Here is a 12,082-nt window from a genome sequence, read left to right as displayed (position 1 = left end):
TACAAATTGTATTTATCGGTTTAAATTAAATGCAAAAGTGACATTTAAAACCAGAATAGAAATAGTATTGTGGTTTCAATGTTGACCAGTTATTATGTAGATAGGACATGTGAACAGCAAGCATAGGGCTATGGAAACCAACAGCACATCGTTTGTATAAAATGAAACTGTTGTGGCGCCCTTTGCTTTTTATATTGCTATGAACTGATTGCAGGTGTTTATCACTAAACATTTAACAGACCTGTAAATCTGGCCGATGTATTATTCTGTCATCTGTAATGATAGCTGATCGGAAGGAATTGCTTGTAATTTCATTCATATCGTACGTTACTTTATAACATAGGCTATAGAGTTAATTAAGGGAAGAGGTTATAAAAATTAAAATAATGGCTAAAGTAAGCGGCATTCCCTAATAAAAATTAGGCAATTAAGACACAGCCAATGAAATATGACGGCGAATGTTATAAATAATAATGTACATTATTTGTTTTGTACCGCTACCGGTGTGGGTGTTTTTCACACGTGACTCGCGATTAACTTTTTCCGATCAGACTCAATTGGTTTCATTCCAAACCATTGCAGCAGAACTCGATTATAAACTGCAGTCCAGTATACTGTGCTTGTGTATTCATATTTAGAGAACGCGTGTACATACACTCATAAACTCATTTTGGGTGCCTGTGCTTTCGGAACCCATAGTAGCTCGCCGTGATCGTATAGTGGTTAGTACTCTGCGTTGTGGCCGCAGCAACCTCGGTTCGAATCCGAGTCACGGCATTGCGGTTAAACAATGTCACGGCAATTGGGTTCGTTTTTAATTGTCTTTTTTTTCCCCAAAAACAGAACAGCATTACATGCACTATTTAAATAAATATTACGTTTATTCTGTCTGGATTGTTTAACTATAAATATTTTAGCACACAATAATGTTAGACGCTGATAGGCTGTTTCGATACAATATGCAAATGAGGTACACACATGGCATTCTGGGTATAGTTTAAACTTCCAACTATTTGACTGTATTTTTTCATGTAAAGTTTAATTATATAGGTTTTCGTGATTATAAACTATCTATCTGAATTAAATCACTACTATATAATCTACCACTCAACATGTTTAAAGAACACCCTAAACAGGAAATATGTTTTTATCAGTCGGGTCTTTAGTTCGGCATCACTCAAATTAAGACTATACTTTCAGGGATCATTTCTATAGTTTGTTACTAGTGAAATGCGTTTCTAAAGTGTCTGGTCTCGCTAACCATGTTGAGGAGTCACAGTGTTCTCTTCTGAGCGCGAAGCGGGTCTTGAATGCTACTTTACTGTAGCTGTTCCTGACCATTGATGACCGTTCTGCCCTCTTTCGAGGGTGGAGGAAGAGAACACATTCTGAGTGGTTCGCAACATTTTATAAACAGTGAAAAAATAAGAGAGAGCGCTATGTTTCTGATAGTATCATGTTATATGAAATGTATTAGAAATTAAGTTTGACAAAGCTACGATTATGGGTAGTACAATATATTATCTTATGTTAAATGTTTTGTGTTTGGAGAGCAGGTTATTAGTATTAAATAACAGTGAATTCTTGTGTTTTATGCGACGCCTAGTGGAACAGAAGTTCATTACATGCGTGTGCTTTGCAGTCCAAAAAGCATTCCTAAATGAATTCCCCCTTTTAAAAGTGTAACCCCTGGTCATGCAGGGTGGGGACTCACATGAAGCAAAGCAACAGGGTTACATCTGGTTCTTCTAAAATGTATTCTTTGTGATACTAAATTCCAATTTTAAGGGGGGGTTCTTAGTGGAATTACACATTACCATGTTAATTTACTTCTGAAACAACAGCATGGGTTGGTTGTATTTTTTGTTGTCTGTATTTATGTATTGATTTGTATTTATTTATTTTTATTTCCACGCAGATATACACTAGTGGGCACTGGACACATTCTACCTTCCCTGTAAAAGAGAAGGAAGCCTTACAGAAAAATGCAGCTCTTCTTACTATTCAGTGAACCAGAGAGCCAAAAAAAAAACTGTCGACCCAGGGTATTGTTTCGGCCTGAAAAAAAGTAACAAGGACCAGAGGTCACAAATGGAGATTAGATAAATGGGGCATTCAGAATAGAAAATAGGAGGCACGTTTTTTTACACAGAGAATTGTGGGAGTCTGGAACCAACTCTCCAGTAATGTTGTTGAAGCTGACACCCTGGGATCCTTCAAGAAGCTGCTCGATGATATTCTGGGATCAATAAGCTACTAACAACCAAACGAGCAAGATGGGCTGAATGGCCTCCTCTCGTTTGTAAACTTTCTTATGAATACCGATAAGCCACGTGGCAGAATTCCTGTTGAACTAGACAGCAGTGACTGAAACCTTCTGTACTGGTTCAGTGATTGGCTGTTGGCAAACATTATGCAAATACATTCTCACACCGGGTCTTGACTAAAGCATTCATTTCAGAGCAAAATGTTTATGACTATTTAACATTGTGAATTATTTTAACTACTTTTGTTGTAGGCACTATATAAATTAGCATGTTTAAGACATGTGGTCTGCTGTAACAGACAAGTAAGCGATAGACACCCTCACCTGTGTGTTTGGTGCCAGCAACATGGCGATTGCTTTACCCGTTTATTTTGTAAGACTATACTTTCAGGGATCATTTCTATAGTTTGTTACTAGTGAAATGCGTTTCTAAAGTGTCTGGTCTCGCTAACCATGTTGAGGAGTTACAGTGTTCTCTTCTGAGCGCGAAGCGGGTCTTGAATGCTACTTTACTGTAGCTGTTCCTGACCATTGATGACCGTTCTGCCCTCTTTCGAGGGTGGAGGAAGAGAACACATTCTGAGTGGTTAGCAACAACTTATAAACAGTGAAAAAAAAGTGTTTTATATTCGTTAGAATCGTTCAGAACACATTCTGAGTGATTAGCTTTACAAATTGTTAATAAAAAGAAAAGTAGGGTTACTGGAGCAATTACTTGGCACAATAAATATTAATTTATTGCGTGATTCTGACGTTATTTGGGGACAGGTCCTTTATAATCTGTTATTTAAGTATTTTCTTGATGTGTATTGTTAAATGTAAAAGTCTCAATGTTTCTATTAATTCTGCAAATACAGACCCCATGAAGCTGTTTATGACGTCTCAATATAAGTAAGAAACTGCAGCCGAAAAATGATACATCGCTTGGTGTTTCACAACCCAAAATGATAATAAAGCTCCATAGCCGGTGTGAAATTTCACTGATCTGATAACGGGCAGTCTAACTTGACTGTGCTCAAATTAAGAAACTGGGAATATATGTTGTGAACATGCCTGTCATTTTACACTTCTAAAATACTGAAAACGTTTCTAGAATAGTAGCACATTCATTTAGAATGCATAAATTACAATGAAACAGCTTGTGTTCTGATTTATCCAAAGAAAAATGAATTAGGAACTTAAGGGGTTAATGAAACTAGCACATGTTACACACTTTGAAGTCTGCTATGTTTCAAATTCAACATTAACACACAGCGGTTGGCGCTTTAAAACAATGGTGGTTAGGACAATGCATACCTACTTCCAATAAATCACAAGTCTGGGAGTAACTTAACCTCTAATTTGAACACTGAGAGAGTAAAATGTATTTTCAGGGGGTACAATGCAACATTGCCTTGAAGTCATGAGTAATCTCGATACATACTGTACAATCTTGGTGATGGGGTATGCATCAAATATAGCCTGCCATTTTAACTGCAATGTTACTTTGAACTCCTGTACAACCACGTGCGTGTTTTTTCGTGGTATCACACCGACTGCAAATTAATTACGTTACTTATATTTTAACATTACATTTTTAAACTCAGTGAACATGTTACAACTTCAATATAAAGCCATACAGATAAATCAACTAAGGAAATGCATTGGTTTTTTCTTGTGTACAGATCCTAGTAACTGAATACATGGTATTCTGGGAGATGTAGTTGTTGGTGGAAGTTTTAGGGGAGACAGGCAAGCTATGCGTGTTTTTACGCATTACATTTCAATTTAGTGTGTATTTCGTAAATGTGTGGAAACGGCAGATACGCAGTTTATCTGAACCGCTGCCTCTACCCATAGAGGACCAACACATTTTGATTTGAAAAAATCTGAGCACAAGGTGTGTTTATGTAATCTGATACGTTACATCTAGACTGAACTATTACGGTTAACAAAATTAGACTGTGTTATCATAACAATAGAGTTAAAAGAACATTTAAATAAGATGCCAATTAAAAATGCTCCAAAAATGACAAAGTAGCCTATCCTCAGATTAGGACAATGGCACTTTATGGGTTAAGAAACACATTTGCTGTAAAACCCTTGAAATCACCAGCGCCTTCCTCCTCCCTCAATACTATGCAGGTGGGCGGGGACTGAAACCTCCCCCGGCTAGCTAGATTGGTGATTGGTTGTTAACTTAAATTATTCATAGAGAGGTGCCCCATGGGTATTACTTAACTTCTCTTTTTTTACATTATACTTTAATTGAGTGGTTATTTCAGATTGTGAATTTTGTGTTTGAAACGCATTGGCAATTATTTAACATTAATATGAACAAGTGGAGTACCCGAAAGGAAACTCACTTAGACACCGTCACTTGAGTGATACATGCCGGGAGTAGGGAAGTTGCTTTACCCGTTTGTTTTTTAAGACTATACTTTCAGGGATCATTTCTATAGTTTGTTACTAGTGAAATGCGTTTCTAAAGTGTCTGGTCTCGCTAACCATGATGAGGAGTCACAGTGTTTTCTTCTGAGCGCGAAGCGGGTCTTGAATGCTACTTTACTGTAGCTGTTCCTGACCATTGATGACCGTTCTGCCCTCTTTCGAGGGTGGAGGAAGAGAACACAGTCTGAGTGGTTAGCTTTTCAAGTTGTTAATAACAGAAGCAGAGAAACAATGGAATAAACAGGTTAGATACATGACAATTTAGTTGAGGCAATACATATTAAATCAGTGAGTAGTGCTGATCTTATCTGAAGACCGGTTTCTTTAAAATCTGTTACTTATATTTCCTGTTGAACCATATTTCTAGTATATTAAAACGTCTTCTAACATAATAAATATGAAACCATTGCATGTCGTCGTGCTGATTGGAGAACAAGCTACTTTTAAAACATGTTTAGCTGCCATCTGTTATTTATTTAATTGTTATGCTAATTTACTCCAATTTTGTCCACCTTCTACTAGATGTTTACAAAGTAGCCTGTCCTCAGATTAGGACAATGGCCGCATTTGCAGCAAAACCCTTGAAATCACCAGATCCTTCCTCCTCCTGAATACAAATTATACAATAATACAAATAGTTACTGATGATGGGAAAATTCTAAATGAAACAGTAGACAGTTGATCCAATATGTAATGTAAGAAAAGTAAACACATAACTATTTGATTATTATACTGATGTAAAAGAAGTTCTACCATGCATTCATCTTGGTATTGCATGTATAATCATTTCAATACTGCTTTAGAAAGCTGTGTACTGTATGTCATTTGCAGTAACCCTAATATAATTTAGAACCATACCAATGGAGATGTATGCACATACTGTGTATAGTAATGCAATACAATCATCTTTTATTTGTAATTAACATGCAGCAACCAAAGAAACAAAACAATTACAATTTGGCAGATTTTTGTTTTTTATTCCAGATGCCTCACTATATTGTTTTACAAGTATTACACTGGGAACGAAATCCATCATAGAACATTATTCATAAAACAACAACAAAATCAAATGTTTACTTTGCAGAGTTTCTCAGTAATCTCTCTGCACCGCAAAGCAGTTAATACATTTCATACCCCAATATGTATTTTGCTACTGAAACAGTATTCTTTGGGAAGCCCATACATACATATTCTTAATCTCTGTGGTAATGGGTGTCTGTTTTAACAGTTCATTGTGCTATCATGCAAGAGGCCCCTCTGTATGCAGTGACATTCTGAAGCAGTTTGTATTGCCTTTGCCTGTTCTTCATGATCACTTTGTGTCTACACAGGACTTGTGGATAACAACAACAACAACAACAACATATATAACTGAATTGCCTGAACAATTTTATTAATTATTTATCATTTAAAATATAACTAAATAAAAATGACCTGTATTTTAAATACAGCCCTATTGTTCTTAATAAAGTTATTTATTTTTATACTCTTTTCTTTTACACACATATACAGTAGCAGTACAGCAGAGCGCCTCCTGCTGGCCACAGAGCCACAAGTGTAACGTTGGCGTGGCCTCCTGTTATTGAATGCCGAGGCAGTCCACAATAATGCAGGAGTCCATTCCTTTAGCCCTGCAGACTGAATGGCGTTCTTTTTCTTCTGATGAGACTTAAATGTGGAGCTTCATAGAACAGTTTTCCCAGCATTTTAACAAAACAAGACGCATTACTAAAGTCATCTTGTGTAATTAAGAAATGTATTCAGGTTGGGCTCTTCTTTAAGTCAAGCTGCATGCTTTGAATGAAATCTTCCATAGCTAAAGCTGTAAAAACATGTAAATAAATAAAAACATGCTTAATATTTATATAATAATATCACTATGTACTCAGAACTGCAGTTTTAATGTACAATAGTTTCTATTCCTTCTTTAAACACACACTGTTTAAATTGTTAGGCTATATTTGCACATTAACGTGCACTTATCTGACTAACCCTGACGTAACTATCAACACTGTTATCTGCTCTTGAACTGCCCCGATATCAAATTGTACTGTGGTTTGTATATGCTGTTATTAGGACTAAAGTCATTGTATTTTGTATCTTGATCTTAATTGTACTGTAAATCTTGATATGTATTTTTTGTATACAACTGTAAGTCGCCCTGGGTAAGGGCGTCTGCTAAGAAATTAATAATAATAATAATATATATATTTGGAAGCAAGTGTTACTGACTCCCACCCACTGAGATGCTTGTATTAATGCTGATCATGTCTTAATACTCACTGGTACAGACACTCTTACATCTCCCAATGGTAACACGTTATCCTTTTCCAGAAAGCTTTCATTAAGGTAGCATTCAGTGATGTGGGTGTCATCATCCTCGTCCCCTTCATTCGCTGTGAATAAAATCTTTAACTTCTGCGGAATGAAGAAGTCCATCAGAATCACGGCTCCTCCAATGAGAATGCACAGAATCCCTGCAGGAAGGAAGCGCACTATGATTCTAGTGTCCTAGTCACACGAGGCACAAAACCATTTGAGACCGGAGCCATTTAAACTCAGTACTCACCTGTTACTAGTGACAGCCAGAAAGATCCGCCAAAGACAGTCTCCAGCGACACGGTGCCCAAACTGATAGTGCAATACGGTACATTGTGGATCGTGGCAAAGGAAATCAATGAAAAGATGATGAATGCTCCTGTTGTCACTATCATATAGCCCCCATACAAAATAACTGGCATGGAGAAGAGAACGTTGGAGATGAGCCAACAGCAGAATGCAGTCCTGTGGGATGGAAACAAAAAGACATTACAGAAAGCATGTTTATTTATTTATTTTACATCATAGGAGCATCCTGGGGGGCAGTCAGCTTTAGGAAACGGGACTGCAACCACACACTCTTAAAGCAAGCTCCTTACACACTGCATGAGAAGTTAAAGAGATTTTAACTTCCTCTTACCAGCGGGGGTCAGCATTCATAACGGCAGTGCACCAAACAATAACAGTGATCCTATTCAATAACTCCTTTTTGTGTAATTCTGAAACAGGAAAACATGCTCTTCCCAACACCTCCAATAACCTCAATATAGAAAACAGCTATCTTATATGATCTTATATACTGCACAGAGCATTAGTTACTAGTGTTCCAAGAATCAATTTGCAAGAATAAATGATTATTATGCATGCACCTGTTCAGCTGTCCAAAGAATCATATTGCACAGCATTACTTTACTATGCAAGTATGTGTATCTTACCACATGGTAGCTGATGCGTACTGTCCCGAGTACTTGTATTGGAATAATAGACCACAGGGGCTGTCTTGAGTGAACTTCTCTGCAATGTACAGGATTGGGTTGGGAAGACCTCTCTCTAGAGCTTTAACATAGTCCTCCTTATAGTCCTCTGTCCACTGGAACATTTCATTGTAGTTTATAGTTTCATTTAGTTGCCTCACTGGATTGCCTTTTGGAAATACAATTATAAGAACTGTGCTGAGGATTGTATATGAACTGGTGCATTGTGTGTCACTAGAACCTTTTAAACATAGGTCCAGATATTTGCAATTGAGAGAGCAATTAGCACCACATGCTATTATTGTCATTATCTAATAGTTTCAACAGCACTCAAGTCAGTATCTGAGTCAGGTAAACTGGATATTAACCCAGCAATTAAAGTCTTACCTTTAAGTGTTACATTGATCCCATCAAACCCCACATGTAGTCCGATCTCAGCACTAACCGTGGCATTGCTGAATGACTTGTAAGTTGTGTTTGTTTTAATATAGCCAGTCGCCCAGTCACTTGTAAAATTGACAGCTAGGAACAAAAAAAAGATATTTAGGTGTACAGCACACATCGTCTGGCAAAGTTCTTTTGGAAAGTTTTGTAAATGTGCATTATTTAGTTTTACTCAGTCCTGTCATTTCAATTGATAATTCAGCTTCGAAGTCAATAAAACATTTTATGGTAAGCAGTCCCACAGACTACACATGACAGTACTTCTGGAATGGGGCCCTTTAATTGAATAGATTTCCTTATTTCACAAGGGGGCCCTGTTGTCAGTGTCACACCTGGCAACCTGATGCTTCCCTTATTTTGCAATCATACTCAGCACTCTATCACCTGAGCTGTATTATAGGATTTCAGGACCAGGAACTGCGTGTATTTACATGTTGCTAACCAGGAGTCAATTATAACTCCCCAAACAGAATATATGCAATTTCTGAAACATGTCATTCAATACATATTTTTAGTGAGGCAACTAATGCTTCTAAAAAGCTGAGCGCGACAAATTGTTTGTCTTAATTTAAACAGGTACTGTATATTAAATTCAAATATATTATCAAACAACTTAAGATGCAGTTAAATGCAAGAGTTTTAAGCACTACAAAATATATACCGATTGCATTTAGTTGCCTCACTAAATTGTCCGAGAGGCACGCTGTTTAGTTTAAATACTAATTTTATCTCAGGGTTCTGCATACATTGCAGGAAAACATCTTGTTTCAAAATGACACTGATAACGGCCCTTTCATCTAGAATTTCAAATGTAATAACATCAATCAATGAATTGTCTACTTGAAAACTTACCAACAGTGACTACACCAATGAAAAGACTGAGGACAATTCTGAACATCCAAAACAGCCTCTATATGGATGAAAGACGTGTCAGTGATAACACAGTGCAACAGATAAGCAATACTATATACAACCAATACAATATTGTACACAACAGAAAGAGAAACACGGTTTCAACAAATTAATTCAATAAACAGAGCATAGACTATTTTACATTTGTTATTATGATTCAATATATATCTATGATGTGATAACTGAATACATTCATATTATCCTTATTCATTTTGTTCATTGTAACTGGACGGAAGACAATCCGTTTCACCGGTATTATAGATAACAAAGCAGACCGTAAATCGTAAAGTGTTTATGAGGAAACAAAATAAGAAACACAGAAAGTTAACACTGCTGAGTTTATCCTAAAGATAATATGAAATAAGCTGACGTCATTTATATCCATAACAGTTTCAAGCATTCCCGAATCGAACTCATTACTTTGGTACATAAAGCAAGCGAATAGAGGGAAGTGATCATAGCATACTGATTTCATAGTTTTGACAGGTAACCTTCTAACTAAAAAAAAAAAAAAAAAAAAAGAAAAAAGTCTGAAAGCCTGCAATCTCGCAAATGTAACGTACCCCTTTCCCTCGGATTCCAGGTAGTATAACAAGGAAACTGCAAGCAAGGACTAAAAACACCAGAATGACTATGAGCTGGCTGAGGTTGAAGATGAAGGGCGTCCTTTGTTGAGGGTAAAATGGATAAATGTCATTGTAGAATGTCATCTTTCAATGAGCTGAAACAAACACGGAACAGTGAAAACAGTTATTCAGAGCTTCTCGCTGACCAGAACACTAACATGCTGTCTGCAAACGTTATTGTCTTTGTTAAAAATAAAGACAGGAAAATCAAGGTTGTTTTTTTCACAAGAAAGTTATAGACTAGTCATTATAATGTGCGTCCTTGAACAGCTTCTAATGTGTTCAAACTGTATACTACTTTATCTTTATAATATTTTTTAAAATATTATATTTAATATTATTCTAGGCAAAATATGATATACCATCGTGTTGTGGAAATCACGTGGATATATATATATATATATATATATATATATATATATATATATATATATATAACACGACTAAAAACTTACCTAACTTTTAACCAGTGATCTCGGTATATTGAATTGGAATTTATTAAGATCTCTCCGGGGGCCAGTGATGTGCATGAAAAGATGATGAGTTTTGATCCTTTCTCTTTTTATAGCCCCCTCCAAGATATCATAAAGGATGATGTTATATTTACTAAGCTTGTGCAGGAAATATCTGGGGAATTTTGGTGGCAAGATTTATGTAAATATTTGCCCAACCCCAGTGACTCTGTACCCGCTTCTTCAGGAAATCCACGAGTCACTCTGAAGCAAGACCTCTGTTCAGTGTTCTTTGTCTTCCTCGCGGTAGGAGCTGAAGGCTAGTCTCTATATAAAGCCTATTGGTATGCATTGTTCTGTAGTGTCTGGTGCTGTTTTATCCAGTTATCTTAAAGCAATACTGTATTACTGAATAGATTAAGTATATGCTATTTTGTTTTTACGATTTTCTAAAAAAAAAAAAAAAAACACTGAAGAATTTTGACTACATTAACCGACCAGCCGGAGCAACGCACTTAAAGGTATTTTATTTTATTGCATTTATAAATGCCGTTTGCTAATAATTTGCATTAAATGCAAAAGTAATGATAGGTATGTTTTCATATAGGAATTACAATCTGATACTGGCATGCTATTTTTGAGCAGCCAATTATCTATTCTGCGTGCCCATCCAATATACTGGTATTTCCAAAAGATGGCGCTCTTGAACCTTTGCAGGTCCAGCCTTCAAATCATGAAACTATTCACCTGGAAATCCGTTAGATCGGTGGTTCCCAACCCTGGTCCTCGGGGCCAACTGTGTCTGCCGCTTTTCCTTCCAACTGAGCTCTTAATTACTGAACTAGACCCTTAATTGAATTGATACTTTGCGTAATTAGACCTTTTTAATTGTTTTCAGCTCTTAAACAGTTACAGGGTTCAAGTTACTTATAAACTGTCACAGCTAACTTGAAATATGCAACTGTTAAGACCGTAAAACAATTAAAAAGGTCTAATTACGCAGAGTGTCAGTTCAATTAAGGGTCTAGTTAAGTAATTGAGAGCTCAGTTGAAATGAAAACCAGCAGACACAGGGGGTCCTCAGGACCGGTTTGGGAGCCACTGCGTTTGATGATGCCCACAGCTACAACATTTCAAACTATTTATCTATGAAGTTTGACCTTTTTGACACATTTGAACTGGCGCTTTTTTTCCATCCAATTCGTTGTTGTTGTTTTTTCCAAGGACATTTTTATTTGTGTATTATTTTAATTAAATTATATCTATGTATGCAACATGTATTCTCTCAAATACGCATTATTCAGCATCCCATAGCTTTTACACTTCCTACAGACAAGTAAATAACAGAAGTTAATACTTCTACCCAACGTGTCTGCGGCGGGACAGAAAAGCACACCGACGACTTACCTGCTATAGGTATTATCTTATCGTTCTGTTTCCATTGGCTCTTCTAGTAGTCGTAATTTTGCACATTGGTAACCTCTAGCACGGCATGCTCCTGGTTTATTTTCCTTAATGTTTCCATTACCGAGTATTCTTCAGAACATATTCCGTTTTCAAGCCCGAGTAATCCTGCAATTATGTGAAAGAACAGAAAATAAAAGTCAGAACATCGCAAATCTTGAATCTTGAAGTCCTCATCACATGTCTCATTAGGAA

General features: G+C 36.5%; 1 protein-coding gene and 4 non-coding genes across 7 annotated transcripts; 4 read left to right on the top strand and 1 right to left on the bottom strand.

Annotated features, from left to right (window-relative positions):
• The first annotated feature begins 705 nt into the window (after positions 1-705).
• On the top strand, positions 706-777 carry trnah-gug (transfer RNA histidin (anticodon GUG)). Its single transcript has one exon. It is a non-coding gene; the product is annotated as a tRNA-His (tRNA).
• A 407-nt stretch (positions 778-1,184) lies between these two features.
• Positions 1,185-1,397, top strand: LOC117428607 (small nucleolar RNA U3). The gene has a single exon (XR_004548357.3). It is a non-coding gene; the product is annotated as a small nucleolar RNA U3 (small nucleolar RNA).
• Positions 1,398-2,641: 1,244 nt separating this feature from the next.
• LOC117964356 (small nucleolar RNA U3) lies at positions 2,642-2,854 on the top strand. The gene has a single exon (XR_004661062.2). It is a non-coding gene; the product is annotated as a small nucleolar RNA U3 (small nucleolar RNA).
• A 1,822-nt stretch (positions 2,855-4,676) lies between these two features.
• On the top strand, positions 4,677-4,889 carry LOC117428608 (small nucleolar RNA U3). Its single transcript, XR_004548358.3, has one exon. It is a non-coding gene; the product is annotated as a small nucleolar RNA U3 (small nucleolar RNA).
• Positions 4,890-5,652: 763 nt separating this feature from the next.
• Positions 5,653-12,073, bottom strand: LOC117427620 (dual oxidase maturation factor 2-like). 3 transcript variants are annotated; one of them, XM_058995265.1, is made up of 8 exons: positions 11,831-12,073; positions 9,909-10,066; positions 9,286-9,343; positions 8,377-8,511; positions 7,951-8,158; positions 7,266-7,480; positions 6,980-7,173; positions 5,653-6,518 (listed from the first exon to the last, which is right to left on the bottom strand). In XM_058995265.1, exons 2-8 carry the CDS (start codon positions 10,053-10,055, stop codon positions 6,513-6,515), a joined length of 963 nt encoding a protein of 320 aa, XP_058851248.1. In that variant the 5' UTR covers positions 10,056-10,066; positions 11,831-12,073; the 3' UTR covers positions 5,653-6,512. The 3 variants fall into 3 exon arrangements, with proteins under 3 accessions (XP_058851248.1, XP_058851249.1, XP_058851250.1); XM_058995266.1 differs by lacking the exon at positions 11,831-12,073 and adding an exon at positions 11,171-11,286; XM_058995267.1 differs by lacking the exon at positions 11,831-12,073 and adding an exon at positions 10,427-10,823.
• Positions 12,074-12,082: the final 9 nt, after the last annotated feature.

This window comes from Acipenser ruthenus, chromosome 21 (assembly GCF_902713425.1).
Source record: "Acipenser ruthenus chromosome 21, fAciRut3.2 maternal haplotype, whole genome shotgun sequence".
In the NCBI taxonomy this organism is placed as follows: Eukaryota; Metazoa; Chordata; class Actinopteri; order Acipenseriformes; family Acipenseridae; genus Acipenser; species Acipenser ruthenus.
The sequence above is the reverse complement of the archived record's forward strand: the minus strand, read 5'-3'. Positions and strand labels throughout refer to the sequence as shown.